The sequence below is a fragment of the Peromyscus maniculatus genome, chromosome 4 (assembly GCF_049852395.1).
Source record: "Peromyscus maniculatus bairdii isolate BWxNUB_F1_BW_parent chromosome 4, HU_Pman_BW_mat_3.1, whole genome shotgun sequence".
In the NCBI taxonomy this organism is placed as follows: Eukaryota; Metazoa; Chordata; class Mammalia; order Rodentia; family Cricetidae; genus Peromyscus; species Peromyscus maniculatus.
The window spans coordinates 49,512,405-49,532,982 of record NC_134855.1 but is presented as its reverse complement, the minus strand read 5'-3'; the positions used below and the strand labels follow the sequence as shown (position 1 = coordinate 49,532,982).

The 20,578-nt window shown below is 47.3% G+C and overlaps 1 protein-coding gene across 3 annotated transcripts in view; it reads right to left on the bottom strand.

Moving 5' to 3' along the window:
* Window positions 1–5,518, bottom strand: part of Itga6 (integrin subunit alpha 6) — a 71,508-nt gene extending 65,990 nt beyond the window's left edge. Inside the window, exon 1 of one of the 3 annotated variants that reach the window (XM_006972422.3) lies at window positions 5,144–5,518. In XM_006972422.3, the coding sequence (XP_006972484.1) occupies window positions 5,144–5,325 (182 nt within the window). In that variant the 5' untranslated portion in view covers window positions 5,326–5,518. The remainder of the gene's footprint in view (window positions 1–5,143) is intronic. The other 2 variants (XM_006972423.4, XM_042275455.2) reach the window with 2 other exon arrangements.
* Window positions 5,519–20,578: the final 15,060 nt, after the last annotated feature.

Sequence of the window (20,578 nt, the reverse complement as noted above, 5' to 3'; positions counted from 1 at the left end):
CCGAATCAAAGCCGAAAAGAAGGACGCACGCTCGTCCCAGGTGTGAAATTAAAGACCAACTCCACCTGACTGGCCCTGCTCACCTCTCACAACCTGGGTTTCCAGGTGTATTTCACAAGCACAGAGTGTTTCCTCCGGCCAGAACTGGTCTAAGGCGGCCAAGATTAGACTTGCTATTATTACAGAAGAGAAAAGGGACAGAGGTTAAAAATCCTACACACAGCCAAGGACATGTGATTCCAGCTAGCCCTAAGCTCTGTTCTTCTCTACTTCACAAGCTACCTCCAAATAAAGAAGGGAGGCATCTCTAGTGCAAACCCAGAGTTCTGGGGGAGCAGAATCTAGGGTCACACCTATGGGTCATTGATGTCATTGATCTGGGACAATCCCAGAAGACTGCATTGTAAAGAAGAGCCCCCATGAGTTACCCTGATGAACAGACATGTAAGAGCCCCTACGTGCCTTCCAGGTTTGAAGTTATCTGATTCTAGGGCTGCACCTGAACCCAACTGGGGCTGGCGGCCTCCCCCTCACAGCACTCAGTCCTCCCCAGAGCCTGAAGTCAGTGTCAACCAACCCAAGACTCCCATTCTCTGGCCCCTAAAGGGATGAGCAGGTAGTCAACAGTGCGCCTAAGGAGTTAGACATACACAACACCACTCACTGTCCTCACAATTAACCCCCAAGTGCCCTCATGGGCATTCCCATTTGGTCTCCAGGTGCTTTCAGGAGGTTGATTCTAGTTGTCTGGCTGCCTAGACTCAAACAACAGGCAACTTAGCAAAAAACCCTGTGCACCCACCCACTGCAGCAGCTCAGAGCAGCTGGTCTTTGGGGGTTAAATTCTAAAATCTGCCTTCAGGGCAAAAGACAACCGTGATTGGGGGGGGGGGGGATGACTCCTGAAAACCCTTAGCCATTAAAATGGAAAATAAGAACTTTTCTATTTCTTTGCATCAAGCCTATAGCTTCCCTTTCCCCAGAGACTGCAGACCCCAAGCCCTGAGCAAAGCAGATTGCTCCCTCTCTCTACCTTCAGCGGGAAGAGCTGATTTCACAAGTTAAACCTCTTTGTATCTGGAAGGCGTAGCTAGGTGTTCTCTGGCAAAGAGGAGCCTGAGGTCCCTGCCCTCACAGAGCCTAGAACCCAGTTAGAGATTACATCATCCCCTGAAGATGAATAAAGCTTTAAACCTCAGAACTGCCAGACATGTGCTGCCCACATTCAAGGGATAAAGAAATTGCTCTAGGGTAGGATATTTCTTGGGATCTGTTTTTTTTTTTTTTTTTAAGATGGGCTGACTCAGCACAAACCAGTGTTTCATGCATACCTGGTAAACAAATAACAGTATTTTTTTTGTTTTAGCCCCACTGTCTCTAATTAAGATGCAGAATTCATAAGCCATATTGGTCACAGAAATATGTTCAATCCAGGTCTTTAAATCCACAGACCATAGACTTCCAGTACTTCCCAACTGTAAAGACTTAAACAGTGATGTATTGTTCCCAATATTTCCTCTACGTCTCTTTGCCCTACTGTGGTTGCTTCTCCTGAATCTCCGGCCTCAAGGTGACACAGCAGTTCTCAGAAGATGGCCCTGAGCCACCCGGCACTCTGTTGGAGGGAATGACTACAAGGACGCCAGTGTTGGGGTGCACATCCTCGGAGCCCTGGTAGAGACGGTCACACCACTGGTCCACAGCCAGCTGCAATAAGGGTGAATAGGAAGAGAGTCCACGTACTGATACTTAAATAGACAGCCCTGACCTACATGGGAAGCCATTCAATGAATCAACACACTAGAATGCATTTCCAGAAGTCAGCGGCTTGCCAGTTTCTCTACATCTGAAGGACATCTCTGATTTATCCTCTTACGGACAGCATAAACACGAGCCAGAAATACCACCTTCAAATCCAGGTTTTGATTAAGATTCTGCTCACACAGCTCTAAGACTCTGGGTAAGACACTTCACAACCTGTTTCTTCACCTATAAAGGGGACAAATGGACTAGATGACCTCCAGCTCAGAAAATACAGTCGAGCAAAACCAACAACCAACACCCAGCGAGAACAGAAGTAACAGGCGCCCTGGGAAGCTTCTGGAAAATAGCAAGGAGAGCCAATGACCAAAAGACCAACCCAAAAGAAGAAAATGAAGATTAGGCGTGAAGTGGACTCTCTCCAGGAGCCCACCTCTTCCCAGGCTCCGCCTTGGGAGCATACACAGATCCACACCTTCCCAGAAGAGCTGAGTGAGTCACGGGATGGATTTACCCAGTCCTCGACATGTACCTTCCACCTCTAGAGGTGACTCAACCACCTACCCAGGAAAGATTCATACCCAACCCCAGGCACTCAGCTCTCTGCTTAATCACCTCTGGGAGTCTACCGTAATTTATCTCCGAGACCTGGATGATGCTTAAAGCACCTCATCCAATCCGAGCACCCCCAAAGCTCAGCAGCAATACCCAAGGTGTTTGGCGGCTTTCAGACACAGTGGTATTCCCTCTAAAAATCTTAACTAAAGGTGTTTCTGAATATACAGATGGCACCATACAAAGTTTAAGTTACAGAGGAGGAAAAAAAAACTTACGGCAGGTTTTCTGTAACTGTGCATTTATCTGATATTCTCACATAACCCTCTGTTTCAAAGTCACTGTTCAGGAAGTTTGCTTCTGCAATGACGCTAAGCCTGAGGTAAGCTACGTTGCTCTGGAGTTCATAAAGGTGATCGAAGAGTTTGGGATATTTAATTACCCAAGTAAGAGCCTTCGGTTTTAATGTGAGTCAGTCTAAGAATCACAAAACGCTCTCTAGTACCCCACACCTAACATAGTAGGCCCACAGTTTCTACTTTTAAATGCATCCCCATCACTTTTCCCATCTAACCAGCACATGTCCAGGGCAGGGAAACACACTGAGCAGTCTGCATGTTCTTTCCATTTTCACAACCACCCAATGAAGTAGGAACATCTCCACTCTACAGGTGAAGAAACCACACCTTCAAGCAGATGACTAACAGCATAAATGGCCAAGAAGAAACCTAAATTCAGCTTTCGTCCACACCCCTACCACCACCACCACCACCACCCACCCACCAGACAGTCCCCTGAGATGTCCCCACTGGCGTTGGAAGCTGGGCCCAGGGTCCCATCAGTCTCACTGGCTCTGTCTTCTACACCCACATCCTTTTACAGAAAAGCAGACTGAGGGTGATATGGGCTGTGTATGCTGACTCCTTTGAGGGGCTCTGCTACTCTTGACCCCGGGATACTTCAGGACAGGGTGAGAGGTACTAGACACAGCTCACAGCCTCCTGGGATGCAGTTTCTGCCCCTTGGGTTCTAGGATTTGACACAGTACCCCTTTCAGTGGGTCTCTACTCCTCTGAGGGTCTGGCCAGCGACTCCCTTCCATCAGCCACATGGAGTTTTTAGACGGCATCCGTCTCAGGTCTTCCTCAGTCTCAGGAGGACCTGTAGCAGCTGTAATAGCAGAGAAGCCCCGAGGCAGTGACAAGTTTCAGCAGGCCCGAGGCTGCTTCGCCTTAATGACAACAGAGATTCCTGGCTAAAGGCACGATTTGCAATCTCCATCCCAAGGACATTTCTTGCTCCACTTATTCCCCATTACAATGTCTGCTTGGACATGTCTGTCCAGGAAGCCAGTCTCTGTGTCCTCTGATACAGAGAAAATGCCAAAGCGAATGAATGCTTTTCCCTCTGTCAACCCACAATCACTCCTATACCAACAAGTTCAAGTCCTCCAGGTGGGTAATGTGTGTCTGCCGCAGTGTTTGGAGACATGAAATGCCATCCATTGAGCTAACCAAAAAAAAACCAACTTTCACTTCAGAGTTGCAGCTTACCAGCAATTATTTTCCAGAGAAAGCAGAGGCTGGTCTGGTCTGCAAAACTCAGACCCCCGTCCCTGCCTGGAACCATTACACCCGCAGTAGATTTCTCTGCTTCACCTAGCAGGTGTTATCAGAAAAACCTGGCCTTAGGATCCTGAAGTCCACACATTTCCCTGTTAACTAGCTGAAACCAGGGCCTTCTCCGGTTTAAAACCATATTGGCCTCTCCTTCCCCCTTGACTGCACTCTGCTCTCTCCGCTCTGCTGGTCCTGGAAGGACCGGGGTTCAACTCAAGGCCTGGGAGGGGGCGGAGGATCTTTTGTCGTCAGAATCAAGCTTTGGGAGCAGGGATCAAGAATGCAGCCCCACTGCGACTCAGGCAACTAAGCTCCAGAAACCTTCCCTAGTCAAAAGAACTGGGTCATGTGGGAGCCAACACTGTTTAAAAGGGAGAGGCAGTCGCTTTCTCGTGGAAGCAGCCCTTGTGGAGGACGACTGTCACTTCCGAACCTTCTTTGCTAAGTCCCTGCTCGGGTGGGTCACCGTGGTCTAACTCCTCGGTGGGGCCCACCCGGCACTGGGACCCATGGATTCTTGGGTGTTGCGGAGCGATCAGGGAGCTGGGAGGGGGAGCTAGCACACCGCTCTTAAGAAGCAGCTTATTTTCACAGCTGATCGAGTCCTGCGGAACAGGTGCTTTTTAAAAAGCCTGTGCAAGTAGGAGAGCTCACTCTGCAAAGAGAGAGTCACACAGGACAGCGAGAAAGTGGCTTCCCAACTTCCGCGGGGCGCGCGAGCCAGGCAGGCGGGACAGGACGATCGGAGAGTTTGAGAAAGGCCTGGGTCCCCCTGAAGACTTCCCGCAACCCAACGTCCCACCACCGTCCCTGGCGCACACGTGAGGCTCAGCAAAGCGTGCCACCTGCCGGGGTCTGTGCAAAAATATGCCCGGAGAGGAGGACCGCGGAAAGCACTTCGGGGGAGAACGGGGGGCGGAGTTTCCCGGGGCCCGGCCTGGGGTCTCCCCCACGGCTCTCTCCGCGTTCCTCGGAGGCGCAGAGCGCAGGGGCGCGGAGGGCGCGGCTAGCCCAGCCCCGCAAGTCTTGGGCCGGAGAAGTGCAGGCGGGTAGGGCAGGGCCGGGCAGGGCAGGGCAGGGCAGAGCCGGGCAGGGCTGGCCCGCGGATGGGCTCTGGGCACGCGGGACGGGAGGCAGCAGGGCGCGCCCTCGCTCCCCCTGGCGCAGCGCGGCGCCCCGGTGGGGGTGGGAAGAGTCGGGCAACTCACAGGCGCTTGTCCTCCGGCTTCAGCTGCCAGTGCATGGCGAGCGAGAAGCCGAAGAGGCTCCCGGGATCCCCCGATTTCCGGATCACGTTCTCCTCGCGGGTGTCCAGGTTGAAGGCTGCGCCCAGACGGGCCAGAAGCCCCGCGGACAGGTAGAGCAGGCACAGCTGGCCGGCGACCGCCATGGGCGCGCGCGGCGGGGAAGGGAGGGAGGGAGGGAGGGAGGGACGCGAGGAGCTGCAGCGGCCGCAGTGCGCGCGGGCTCGGGGCCGGGGCCGGGCTGCCTGGCGCGCCGCTGCGGCCACTTTGCCTCGGTCGCCCCTGCGCGCGGCCCCACCCCCGGCCGGCTCGCGCTCTCCGCTCCGGCGGCTCCCCCACGCCCGCAGCTCCCAGCAGCCGCTCAATGAGCCCGTTGTTCTCTAGAGACTCTCAGGCGTTTTATCAAGTGACGAGGGCGCCGGCCCCGCCCCGCCCCGCCCCGCCCGAGGCCCCGCCCGCCATGGGCACCTTCCCGAACCGGCCCCGCCCCGTCCCGCAGCGCCGAGCCCCGCGGCCGCCCTCCCACCGTCCCGCCACCTGCCCGGAAGCGCCCCCTGCGTCCCGGAGCCCCGGAATGCTACCCAGGCGTCTTCCTACCTGTCCCTTCCCCCCCCCCAACCCCGAAGTGCGGTCCAGGTCCCCTGAAGCCGGTAGTTCCCCGAGCTGTGGGCCGATGTGCAAAGTCTTACTTGGCTCATCCATTCTCCAGGAGTTCAAGACGCGCCTAACCGTGCTCAGCTCTGGCGGATGGATTGATGCTTGTATACTCAGTAGCTCCCCAGGGACCCCCAAGTGTCGAAGACGTTGCACTAGCACACTTCGACAGTGCTCTATTACTTAAAAACACAGTCGTCCATCACGTTCAATCCTAGGAAGTGGGATTCTCTTTGCAGATGAATAGTGGGGAGCGGGGGGGGGGGGGGGGGGGGGGAGGAATAGGAAACTCAGCCTTGCTGACTCTGAGTCCTCCATTTGGGGACCTGGAGTTCGGCTGTTGTCCCCTTTTCTTACCCAAGTTTCCTGGTCTCGTTAGAAGGAGAACCGCCGAGAGACAGCTCTGAGGTCCACGAGGGTGGCTTGAAGGCTTGTGCCTCCCGGGCATAGGGTGGGGCTTCCAGAAAGGTGTTGACTTTTGAGGCATTCTTTTTTTAGTATGGAAAAACTTGTTTCAGGGACACTCAGGCAGGACTTTACTGAAAACGTAATAATGTACATGTTAGTGCCCCGTTTTTATTACCCTCTGACATTTAGCATTTGTTTCATTATGAATGTAGACAGTAAACCACCAAGGCAGGAGAATATGTATCAACAATTCAATCATCAATAGAAAAGATCGTTTCCTCCGGGACATTTGGTTGTTGCAGGTGTCTCGAATTACAGTTGTTATCATGTAGCCTCTCTGCTAGATCTTGATGTATGTCAATAAAGAAGAGATATATTAATGTAGCAAAAAAAAAAATGTGAACTTTTTTAGGTATTTTAATATAATCTGTTTTCTTCTTTAAAACGTACATGTTATGCATTGGGTCTTGATTTTCAGTAATTTGCTGAAGGTGCTTGGTTCTACTCTGCTTCCTGTTGCTGTCGTAAAATACTCTAACCCAAAGCAACTTGAGGAGGAAAAGGTTTATTTTATCCTCTATTTCCAGGTCCATCACTGAGGGAACTCCAGACAGGAACCTGGAGCAGAGACAGAGGATGAAAGCTGCTGCTTACTGGTGTGCTCCTTCCGGCTGTGTTGAGCCAGATACAAGGCAGGACCAACTGTCCAAGGCAGGGTAACATTCACAATGGGCTGGACACTGCTGAAGCAGGATAGTGGCCTTTCTTCCCAACCCAACATCCAGGCATTGGAGGTGGGAGGTTGCTTAGAAAGCTGTGTGAACCCCATCTGGGGTCTTCATGGTGGCGGCAGCTGCCGGAGTGAGTGGCCCAGTAGATGTACACTTCCTGCCAATCTGTAACTCCAGTCAAATCTAGCCCACAGTGGGGGGTAATGGATCCAAGTACAGATGGTCTTGAAGATCACAGTCTGAACAGACACATCGGGATAAGGCTGAGCAATTGTTGGAAATGACCATCTAGTAAAGTGGGAAGTATCAGCAATGTGATTGTTGTTTTTGTTTTGTGTTTGTTTTTGTTTTTCAAGACAGGGTTTCTCTGTGTAGCCCTGGCTGTCCTGGAACTCACCCTGTAGACCAGGCTGGCCGCAAACTCAGAGATCCCCCTGCCTCTGCCTCCCAAGTGGATTAAAGGTGTGCGCCACCACTGCCTGGCTTATTCCCAGGTTTTTCAGTCAGTTTGAGACTCAGTTATTATTTCCATTCAAAACCTGAGTTGGATATTTTACAGAAGTGTACTATGAAGTGGAGGTTAAAAGATTGTTCTGTACCCTCTGAGGACATTGCAGTCTCTGGGGTCAAAGGAATGAAAGTAACCGAGACCCTTAAAAATTATGAGGTAAAAACATAAGGAAGGAAGCACACAGTTTTAGTGGGAAAAAGTTGAGACAGGAAGGTCTGTCACAGATTGTTCATTGATGTGGGAATACCCAGCCCACTGTGGGGGCTACCATTCCCTAAGCAGGTAGCCCTGCATTATATAAGAGAGCTGGCTGAGGGAAAAAGACAGAAAGATGAGCAGGGCTTGAGGAGGAGGATGAGAATGCAAACCTGGTGATAAAGGCTTACTAACTATCCAGGTCAGTGTGTGTGTGTGTGTGTGTGCATGTCTACAGAAAATAAGATGCGCACATTGCAAGAAGGGGCTCTGTAAATCCAGTCGCCTGGTAAAACTACTTTGTTTAAATGAAGGCTCAAAAAAAAATTGGGTATGATGGTAATACACCTGTAATCCCAGCACTCAAGAGGCTGAGGCAGGAGGATTCCCATGACTTGGAAGACAGCCTGGGTTACATAGCATGAGCCTGCCTCAACCCCTCCTCACCTCCAAAAAGGCATAGAAAACCGAAAGAAATATGAGAATCTAATTATAATATCTTAGAAGAAAATTTTACAAAATGCAAACCTTCCCTGGAAAGGCAATGAACGCTATTAGTGGAGATGTTCACTCCAATGAGGGTTTTGGAATTCTTAGTTTTACTGGTACCTTGGTTTTACCCATATACTTGCCAAATAAAAATTTTGTTTATTTAATATCTCACAGTTAGTAGGCGTCTTAGGTTTTTATTGCTGTGAAGAGACACCATGACCATGGCAACTCTTATAAAGAAAACATTTAATTGGGGTGGCTCAGTTACAGTTTCAGAGGTTCAGTTCATTATCATCAGGACCGGGAGCATGGCGGCGTGCAGGCAGATGTGGTGCTGGAGCTGAGAGAGCTACGTCTTGTGGGCAACAGGACGTCGACTAACAGTCACACTGAGGGAAGTCTGAGCAAAAGAGACCTCAAAGCCCACCCCCACAGTGACACACTTCCTCTAACAAGGCCGCACCTCCTAATAATATCACTATTAGCCATTTTCTTTTAAAACTACAGTAGAGGAATTTTCAAATATTTTAAAGCACTGGTCACCCATAGGGAAGCATGGGGAATCTGTGCCATATGCAATATTGTTTCTACTTCCTGGGAACCTGCATCATTTTGCTATCAGAGAATATCCAATTTGCTGCTTTTATGCAACATAGAAACCCTTGCATTTTGGTGAAATATTTTAACCCAGGCTTATATTTCCTGGGAGCTCCTCAAGGAGAGGCCATAAGTCAGAGGTTAGCACCGGGGGACCTTGTCCTTGCCTCACAACCTGCCTCTGCTTATGGCCCTTCATCTCTTCCTTTTCCCAGCTGTCCAGTAGGAATGAACTGCCTCACACTTGCGTTGTTATAGTAGGGTTAACAGAGTTGATGAGACATAAGATGTCCATAATGCTGCCCTAGAGCCAGCCTCCATTCAGGCTCAGGTTTTCTGATGTGACGCCTTTCAGGAGTTAGTCAGGCATTCAGACCCATCTTATAGCTTTGTAAATACAAAATAGACATTTAACGGTTTCAAGTGAGGCTATTCTCAATGATAGATGTTTGTTTGTGAAAAAGACAGTTTTCCCTTGGTGCCTTTTTTCTCTTGATGTGTTAGGAGGTTTTGTCTCTCATACAGAACTGTAATGTTTTTTAAGTTGTTTTATTTTTCTAAATTACATTGTATCTTACTGGGGCAAATATCTCTCCTTGGTTGAAGTCAGAAGAATCCCAACGGCCAGCTGTCCCTTATTTTAACACCCAGATCTATTTTAAAGTAAATTGTATTTGAATGTTTCTAATTCACTTACAATGAGGTCATTAAAATGTTGTAGATTGTAGACTATTTCATGGTGCCATTTTAGGAGGAGATTCTTTTTTTTCCCCCACCCCAGAGAATTTTTCTAAGCCAGGAAGTCACAATTTGCCAGCCAGGAACAAATTTAAGCCTTAAATGAATCACATTCAATGTAACAGTAAGTTACCAACTCTGAGATGAGATCTCCACGTGGCAAACTTGGTTCTTCAGCCCAGACATTATTAGAAAGAAATACATCTCATGTCACATATAAGTCTGGAAAAAAGCTAAAAATGAGTTATTTTAAAATTAAATTCATTGAGGGCAATAATTGCTGCGTCAGTCAGCTTTTTGACTCTGGGACAAACTGTTGGAGCAAACAGCTTGAGGAGGAAGGACTTACCTTGGTTCACTGTTCAGAGGCTTCAGTCCGCAGTCTTTTGGCCTCATTGTTTCTGGGCTCTGATGAGGCAGAGCGTGATGGTGAAGGGTGCGGGGAGCAGGGCTTTTGACTTCATGACGACCAGGAAGTGGGACAGAGAAGGGTCCAGAATAGGAAAGCATGCCAAGGACAAGTCCCCAGGGACCTACTTCTGTGTGGGCCCCACCCCCACGGGATTCTATCACCTCCAAAGAATTCCGTCAAATAATGAATCCGTCAGTGGATTAACCCAGTGACTAAGTCAGACCCTCAGGACCCCCTCACCTCTCAGTGACCGAATCAGCTCCAGAACAAGTCTTCGAACACGTGAGCCTCTGGGTTGGGGTCGGAGCCAAACCAACACGTTCTTTCTACAAAAATGTGCTCCGTGAAAAAAAAGTAAAAGACAGGTTGGTTGTGAGTTAAGTCTTAAAGCAGCAATCTCTGTGGTGGGTGTTAGTTCCGGGAGGGCAGCTCAGCCTCACCTCTGCCCACCTGAGAGCCTAGGATGGATGACTTCTTTAGCCTCAGTTTTCTTTTCTTTTCTTTTCTTTTCTTTTCTTTTCTTTTCTTTTCTTTTCTTTTCTTTTCTTTTCTTTTCTTTCTTTCTTCCTTTCTTTTTTTATAATTTATTTTTATTTTATGTTCATTGGTGTCTTGATTGCATGTATGTCTGTGTGAGAGTATCAGAAGCCCTGGAACTGGAGTTAAAGACAGGTGTGAGCTGCCTTGTGGGTGCTAGGAGTTGAACCCAGGGCCTCTGGAAGAGCAGCCAGTGTCCTTAACTGCTGAGCCATCTCTCAGCCCCAGTTTTCTTTTCTTTTTGAGAAAATGTTTAGGTTTACTTTATATTTATTTAAGTATACGTGCACCACACGTGTGGAGGTGCCTGTGGAGTCCAGAAGGGAACATCAGATCTCCTGGAACTGGAGTTACAGGTGGTTGTGAACCACCTGATGTGGGTGCTCGGACCCAAACCCCAGTCTTCACAAGAGCAGGAAGAGCTAACCCTTGCCCCACCCCTCCGGCCCCCTAGGACTCAGGATTCTAATCTGTAAAATGTTCAGAATGCTTCCCTTACCAGACAGTGGGACAATTAAATGAGATTGTGTATGGGAGATGTGTAGCCCAGCATCTACTCTTAAATGCTCACTGAATACAGCAGGAGTGTGAAAACGAAGGCGCAGAAAGCGCCCTAGGAAGCAAAAGGAGATTCTTCAGCTGCAGGCGTTAAACACAGAGAATATAGACATGAGATCACTGAGACCCGCATTAACTTTCTCTAAGTAGAAACCATCCGTTGTGGTTAGAGCTTGCACACAGACCCGTCAAAGCATCGTTTCTCAGCGCCTGAGGTTGAGTAGCAACGAGCTTGTGTTTCTGTCTGGTTCTGGACAGCTTCCATCTTGCCAGTGTTTGAAGAAGCAACAAGGCACACTGAACTCGCTTCATAGCTGCAGGAGAGACGAAGGACTCGGGGGACCAGCTGGCTAGGAGGCCTGGTGGGAGAAAGAGACGAAAGCAGAAGGATTTCTCTGAGCAGCTCCCGGGTCTTCCTCTTTTCACAGTCTGGTCGGTCAGGGGAAGAGTTTATGCAATGCATTGTTCGTGGATAACTGAAAAATCGATATTTTCATTGGAGATTTATGTTACTAATAACGTATTGTTGCAGATATCGAAGAAGCCTACGTTACTAAAAGAACATGCTATTGGGTAGATAGAGAAATCAGACCTTACACTTAACGTTTCTTCAAAACCTTTGAATCTGAAGCTGGGCTTAAAGACAGAGGCCTTAAATCTTAGCACTCATGTGGCAGAGACAGGAAGAACAGGGGTTCGAGGCTGGCCTCAGTGCATAGAGTGAGGTCTCTTAGGCTAAAAAAAAACCCTCTCTCAAAATCAGAAATTTAAAAAAAGAAAAAACAAAAACAAATTGAATCTGGAAAGCAAGCCACTTGCTTGTGAGTAATTGAGTTCTCAGTAGGTACTTAACAGACTTCTTCTACAGGCACATTAACAAAACATTCAAAGTCAACTCAATGGAGTCTGTACTGTGGATGCCACAGAACAAATAACAAAGAGAAGAGGGAAGAATGCAGAAAGCTGAGCCACTGACTAGCTAAGAATGTTCCTATAACAATGGCTTTGCTGTCTTAGACCACATGACCAAAAGCAAAGGGCCAAACGTTTCTATATTAGATGATGCATTTCTGGGCATTCCCTGGTGACAAAGGAGAGAACGTGGCTCACTGATGCTTATTTCACATTTTAGATTTAAAAATCTGTAGAAGTCAGGGCGTGGTGGTGCATGCCTGTAATCCTAGCTCCTAGAAGGTAGAGGCAGGGGGATCAGGAATTCAAGGTCATCCTTGGCTATATAACAAGGCAGCCTAGGCTACGTGAGACGGTCTCAAAAGCAAACAAAAATCTATAGAAACCCCTAAGTTGGTGCATCTCCTCAAGGCAAAAGCTACCATCCTCGGATTATGTCTAGAAACATTGAAACTGGAACGTTCGTTGAGAGACGCTGCCTGGGTCTGACCAAACTAAGAGTCAGGATTTCCTGAGTTCTGGTTTCATAACCCAGACCCCTCCCCCAGGTCCCTCTTCAGCCTTGGCAGGCGAAGAGTCCACTGAGACCCACTTCCTGCTTCCAAACATGGAATTGTACCCGCTTCCCAAGTGTGATTTCCATCCAGTGTGCTTTCTGACGGGGAAAAAAGGCCACCAGCAGCAGGGTATATTGGGATGTTTGCATATAAACACATGCTCTTCCATCTATCTTCCTGCTCAGAGAAGGATATAAACTGAGGAAGCCCACACAGGATGTGCACCATCCTAGAAGAGGGAACTTTTTCGGTCTCGGGCTGTCCTAGGAGAGAGAGCTTCCCCTCTGCTGTTCTAGAACCTTCCCTCCCTCAAGTAAGCACCCCACCCTGGGTTGCTGTCGGTTGCAGGAAGGTTGGATCAATGACTCATCTGTTGACATGGGGGTAAAGTACTGGAGACAGAGACAGTTGCCTCTTTGAGTTTGAAGGCCTTTTAGAATTGACTTATTTCTACTCTGTAAGAAATCCAGATGCCATCTATTTCTCTGAGTTCTTGGTAAGGTGCTGGCTACAGTAAGCTGGTGATAGGTCTAGTGGTCATAAGCAATTTCCATCTGGGTTTGCTTTGTTGGTGTTTTGAGACAGGGTCTCACTGTATAGCCCAGGTTAACCCTGAATTGATGATCCTCCTGAACCTTCCCAGTGCCGAGATTACAAGAGTGCTGTCACCACGCCCAGGCTCATTGATAATTTTTAAAATAATTAAAATTCAGGAAATGCTGTTATATATTATTTTATAAATACATTCCAAAATTCAAGTTGCTTCAACGTTCTGTGCACGTATGGATATGGGGCGCGTGTGTGTTCTGGTTATTCTCCACCTAGATAAAAATTCAAAGAGAAAAGTCTGTAATAAGTAGGTCATCTCTCCAGACTCTTCATTCTTGGACAGGCCATCATAGACAAGCTGGATACCTCTTATTGAGTGGTGTGACTTATCTATTAATGTGGCTTCATGCTATAAAAATGTCACTTTGGGGGGACTAGGGACCCCTTAAGTCATTTTTGTATCCACAGTGCCCAACATTGAGCTAGAACATAGAAATTATGTCTAAAAATGAGTGCCTATGAGATAGACAAGAAGATAGGCCCCACTCGTAAAAGTGCTTGCTACAAAAACAAGATGACCTGAGGATTTGGCCCCTGGACCCCAGCAGGAAGGTAAAAAGAAAGAACTGAGTCCCCAAATTGTCTTCTGGCCTCCACACACACTCTGTGACAGGAATGTCCCCACACACATCATGTGTACATACACATAACACACAAGACTTTTTTAAAAATGAGTGACTATTATACTTAAGAGTTTTCTTTTTTTTTTTTTTTTGGTTTTCCGAGACAGGGTTTTTCTTGTGTAGATTTGCGTACACTAAAACTTCTTTGAAGTTGGTGGCGGAGTTGTCTGGTTTAGGAAATGCATCACCATTGTATTATATACTTAAAATGGAACATCACCAACTGTATCCAAAGGGCATAGTGTCCCTTCCCAGGTCAGTAATTCCCAGAGAAGTGGAAAGCCCCTGCATCAAGTCAGCCCGTTAGCTGGGCACCATTAGGGACTTGGTCTCTGAAGCTATCATCCAGCCAGCAATTCAGAGATGCCTAGAAAAAGTGGAAGTGGACCTCTAATCTGGAGTGGACACTCTTAGCACAGAGTTTGGAGAGTTTGGAAGGAGTGGAGAAGGTGAGGGTGCTTGAGAAGGGGTCACTGTGTCTGCAAATCCAGAGCTGAACAAAGCAGCAGGATCTTGGGAGGGCCAGTGTTTCAGTCTTGAGTCTGCTGCCCCAGAGTGCCCACAAAGCTGCCAGCTCCAGTGAGGCATATGGCATTCTCTCCGCAGCAGCCAAAGAGAAGACGTAGAGACACCATGTAGGAAGGAAATGGTTCAAATGATAGACTCCGTAGACATCCCCTCACCAATCACCATACCCAACAGTAAATATCAGGCCTGTCCCTGCATCCTGCCCCGTCCCTATCACCACTGCACAGGCCCAAATGGAAGGAAGCTGGGAAAGGCTTCCTGGGAGAGATGTGCTATGAGTCTCAGGAGCAATACGTCTGGGCTGGTGAACTTGAAGAACACTACAGACCAGACTTCCTACTGCAGTGACAGACTGAAGGGACTTCCGTTCACACCTGCAGGGTGATATGATGTTCAAAGCCACAACTGTAGTCTACACAGAACTCTGGGGACCCATGTCGTGAGAAACCGTAGTGTGGTCACAGGAATAAGATGGTATACCATGAGGAAAAGGGTGACAAGAGCCAGGCAATGGTGGCACACACGCCTTTAATCCCAGCACTTGGGAGGCAGAGCCAGGCAGATCTCTGTGAGTTTGAAGCCAGCCTGGTCTACAGAGTGAGATCCAGGACAGGCACCAAAACTACACAGAGAAACCCTGTCTTGAAAAAACCAAAAAGGAAAAAACAAAAAAGCAAAAACAAAAGAAGGGTAACAAGAGCAGGCAATGTGTTAGTCCCAGCGTTGAATCCAAACTCAATTTTCTTGGTGATTTACTCAAGGCCAATAGTAACAATTCCAAGCGGGTGTTATCTATTAGAAAGCCGTGTGGTTACTCTGAGTCATGTATTCTTAATGGATCTTGCAAATGTTACTAAATATTATTAAGTACTTAGTGTTTATCGGGATTAAAAGCCATGATGTCAGGAGAGGGGCCTCAACAGAGCCAAATTTAGAGCTTTTGTTCCCAGAGAAACTTAAACCAAGCCTGGCAAGGAATATAGAATCTTTTGAAAAAAGAAGCATGCCTTTTTCCCTTGGGGCTATGTAAAGGATTCTTAAGAATTTCCTTCTGTCTTTTTCCCATTAATGGGTAAGAGATTAAAAAAGTCCTGAATTCTTTTTCTCAGGCCACAAGAAGAGATTTGTAGCAATCAAGTAGACATAGATTATATTTATTCATTCTTCTTCTGAGTTCTAACTCTGTTCTTTAACCTGAACTGGCATTGGTTATTTTCTTGGCCAGTAGAAGCGAATGTGAAGGAGATTATCTTTTTGTTTTTGTTTCTTGTTTTCAAGACAGGGTCTCACTATGTAGCTCTGGCTGTTATGGAACTTACTATGTAGTTCAGGGTGGCCTCAAACTCACAGAGATGTACCTGCCTCAGCCTCCCGAGTGCTGAGATAAAAGGCATGCACCATTACACCCGGCTCCTGGAAGAGACTTTACATTGTAAAAGGCCTTATAACTCACTCCCAGCACTTCTGGAACACTGACTCATACTCGGAGCCATCAGCTAAGAGGTCCGCTTGCCATGGTTGAGCAGATGTGAACTATATGGAAAGAGAGAGGGCCACTGAGCACAGCCAACCACTTGTTCATGCCAGGATCCTGGCAGTGAACTGGAGCTATCTTGGACCCCACAAGCTTGCCTAGCTACCAGCTAAATACCACTGAGTAACCATGGCTGACACTAAATGGAGCAGATGAATTACCCAGCCAGACCCTATCTGAATCTCAGACCCGCAGAATTATAGGTATTAATAAAATTATTGTCGTTTCAGTGGATAACCAAAACAGATGTGTGCAATGTTCCCATCAGGGCCTCTTCTCTGTGGGAGGGTCTCAGCCTCTGCTCCACTGGCCACTTCCTCTGCCTTCTTCACGGAGGGATTAAGTCCACAGTGCTAGGCTAGTAGACTGAGCTGTTGAACTATTCTCTCTGAGAAATGACATCATTTATAAAAAGTGACTAGAAAGAGTTTTGGGGTGGTGATGTCATGGCTGCCTGACTAATAGATCCAAAGCCTGTGCCAGTGGGGTAGGTCTTGTTCAGTCTCCCTCAGTCTCTAGCATAAGGCTGGGTGAGAGAGCTGGAGACAAATGCAACTGTGTGCCTCGTTGTGTGGTTGGTGATGCCTTCCACAGACCCACCCAGTGCTACCCAACCCGCTTCATTTTCAAAGGGTCCCTTCTTGTCCTTGGTTGTATCCAAGTCAAACACACCCACGATGACATGCTGGCAAGATGGTTCATCCGGTAAAGCTCTTGCTGCACAAACATACAGCCCTTATTTTGAATTCCCAGTACTCCCATAAAATCTGGGTATTATGGCATATATCCGTAACCCTAGTGCCAAAACAGACTGTTGACAGGTAAATCCCTGAAGTCCATTACCAGCCTAACTCAAGGTCCAGTGAAAACCCTGTCTGGACAAGTAAGATGGACAAACTGGGTGTGGTGACATACACCTTTAATCCCCATGCTTCTGAGGCAAAGGCAAGTGGATCTCTGTGACTTACCGCCAGCCTGGGCTACCTCATGAATTCCAGGACGGCCAAAGGAAAACAGTTAACTCCAAACTCTGTTCTCCACATGCATTCACACACATTTGTACTCACACAAACACAGGCATGCAGCACACACACACACACACACACACACACACACACACACACACACACGCGCGCGCGCGCGCCTATGCATGCACACATGTGATTACAAAGTATTAAGTTGCCATTGCAGACTTAGTAGTAAACAAAAAGGCAAATCCTCCCATGTCATTTCATCACAGAAACCAAGGATTCCCAGCATGGGACAGCCTTTCGAAAAACCTCAATGATCCCCACAGAAGCCTCCGTCTTCATTAAATGAATTGTGTGTTTTCCCCTCTCCAGCCCTAGCTTCATTTTGTGAAAGGGTTCTCCGCCTTCTGTGCCATGAGCAGACCAGTTTATCGAATGAACTGTAAATCTAATCAGTTTGGCACAAGGGTTCCGTGGGAGCCATGGAGACAATAGCTGGAGTTGTGTTCAGCTTCACTGACTCCAACTGATTCCCAGTTTGGTTCATTTGTGCGGAACAGTTGGATATATAAAGCCAAGCCCATTCACTTCCAGGGAGCAACTCTACCAGAGGAATGAACTGCTGGTCCCCCCCCCCCCGGGGTGGGGGGGCTGTGTTACTGTCCAAGCTCCAACTTCAGCATTTTATCATGAGAAAGTGCCTCTTTAGGTTACTCAATTTCCTTCTATTTCCCCAATACTCTGTATTTCTAAGGAGATCCCGGCAATCATTTTGAAATTGGCATACTAAGAAGAAATGAACAAAGAACTTACCCAAATTCCTACAGCCCCTAAAATAGTGATGGAAGTACAATCCAGGATCGTCTACCCATGAGCTGTTTGTCTGTAATGTGTTACCCAGATTATCACGGAAAAGTGGACTTACTCTCAGTTCTATTTTTCACTTACATGCATCTACAAAAGCACCCAGTTTAGAATATGAATTTCACTCTCTCAAGACAGGAAAGTCAAGGAGGCTACAGTGCTGGAGTTCCTCTCGTTTTCAGTCTCTTGAATTGCACATGCTTAGCTTCCAAGTGGAAAAATGAATGAATATTCACCACAGTTCCACCAGGAATGCCAATTTCCCGTCACTCCCTGGCACCGGGCAATGCACTTAGAATGCTGTGTTAATTTAGGACATGTTCTGGCCCTGTGCACTAGCTGAAGCCACAAGTGGAAGTGAGTGGGGCTGATAATATTTGCCTTGCCTTTTTTGTTGTTGTTGTTCCATGAGAAGGGGGAAGCACGTGTCCTTGAAATAAGCAAATGTGAAAACATTTCTCGCTAATCAAAATGTTTATCACTAGTTCAGATTGGCTGCCTGAGTATCAACGGGGATCTGCTGGGTGTCCTCTGTAAGACGAATATACTCAGTGGGACAGGACCGGGGAGCAGCACTTGTACAGCTGAGCCCAAGTTGACCACTAGACACACCACATTTCATTGTTGAGTAAACTGTCGACAGCCGGTGAACTTGAATCCAAGAATTCATGTTGTATCTATTTTGGCACAGACTTTCCCACCAATAAACTAACCTGACAGCTTCAAGTCACTGTATCTAAAAGTAATGAGTGTGTGTGTGTGTGTGTGTGTGTGTGTGTGTGTGTGTGTGTGTGTGTGTGTACAAAGAATGAAATCACTACGAGATTCAAAACATTGGCTTTGTAAAATATTTCATATTGAATTAAGGACATTTGAACTGGAATAAATTAAATTAAGTCTCTAACTACTCTGGAAGGCAACAAAAACCCACGCCATTGCTCCCAATGTGATCCCAGGCAGTTGCAAATATTCATAGCAGGAAAGTCGCAAATAGCTATATGAATCTGATGGAAATTATCAGTGTGGTTCTGGAGAGACCTTGGCATAAGAGCTGGTCTAATTTCTTTTCATAATAGAATGAGGGTCACAGAGATTGGAGGAAAGTGGTGTGGGAGGGATGGGGAGACATCTCAGTTGACAAAGGGCTTGCCCCACAAGCGTGATGACCTAACTGCAGGTCCCTGGAACCCACATAGAACCTGGGCACGGTACCATGCACCTGCAGTTCTAGCTCTGGCGAGGCAGAGACAGGAGGATCCCGGGAGCTTACTGGCCAGCTGTTCTTACCAATTTGGTTGGCTCCAGGTTCAGCGAGAGACCATGTCTCAAAAATTAAGGTGGACAACAATCGAGGAAGACACCTGCCATTGACTTCCATGTGCACACGCACATGTGGGAATACATGAGTACATCGCACACATGCACATTCACACGTGGGAGTACATAGGTACATAGCATACATGCACATGCACACACTTGAATGCACAGGTATATAGCACACACAGAAGGTAGTGCAAGAGAGCAGATGTGGCGGTCCATTTTTTAAACCCAACACCTAGGAGACTGAGACAGCCGGGTTAAGACTTTGAGCCCAAACTTTATAATGAGACCCCCCCCTCCTTTTTTTTTAATAGCACAAGCAATCCATCTGTATTTTCTCAACAAAGAACACTCTATTATCAAATTCACAGAATCCCACCTAAACTAGTTTAAGAAATATGACTGGAACTCAGTGGTAGAGTGCATGCTGATCACACACAGCCCTGGGTTTGAGTCCCATCTCTACAGAAAAGAAAAAGATTTGAAATCAACTATGACAATAAACACAAATATCTGTGGGGTATTTTCTGCATAGTAGATTCTGTTCAAAACACTTTACATTGTAAATTAATGGATTTTAAAACCTTCACAATGTCCTGTACTATATACTGTACTATTATTGGTGGTCTCATCTTATACATTAGAGGTGTGGGGGGTATCAGGAGTTTAAAAGTCCCTCAAGTCACACAGTTCAGAAGTACTGGAGGTCACATACAGCTGAGGTGTAATTTGAGGGAAATTGAGTGGCTGGATCCTTACTTCTCAACTATTGCTAGTGAAGAGAGACCTAGTGGCAGCCTTGTCTCCAGGATGAAGCAGGAAGCAGAAACTTGTACCAAAGTCTGTGTTTGTTTCAGGAGAAACGCGAAGTACGCCGTTTCTGTCAGCTCTCCCATATCCATCCCTGTATAACATGCTATACATAAGATAGATAGCTGTAACTATCCATCTACCTGTTATTGTATCTAATTTGTTTTTGTTTGTTTGTTTGTTTGTTTGGATGACAAAGGAATTGTATGATACTCACAGCCTAAAACTTTTGACTTAGGGATTCTAGAGGTCACAGGGGTTTTATGCTACAAGAGGCTGTAGAGATAAGACAAAGCTCAGTGTTGTGTGTGTTGCCTTGAGGAAACTGAGGCCCATAAAGAATGATGAGCAGACTGAGGACCAGACAGTCTGTCTCCTTCATCTCAGCAGATGTCTCCCCCAGAAAACCCAGTCACGATGGAAGTAGCTGCCAACCCCTAGAGCCCATTGGGTCTGCAGTCGACCACCACCATAGACGCCTCTGTCCAGAAACCAGAAAGCTGCAGAGCTGATGCTTGGTGAAGGGTAAGCAACTCCTGGCCAGCGTTTGGGGCCTCGTCACTAACGCTGAATTACCTGCTTCCACAGGGCACAGCGACCGAGTGCCTTGCCAGGTAATGTACCATAATACTTCTCAACCCAGGGGGTCAGATGAAAAGGAACATAAAAAAATCAGCCTTCCTGTTTGTAGACAGAGTCTACCTGGGTTGCATAATCTGTTTCCTCTGGTCCCTCCTAACATCCATCAACTCAAATCAACTTATTCTAATGTTCCTCGAGTCTTATCTACTGATGGTATGAGTGTGGACCCAGTTTAGTTTTTTATAAGTAAATAAAA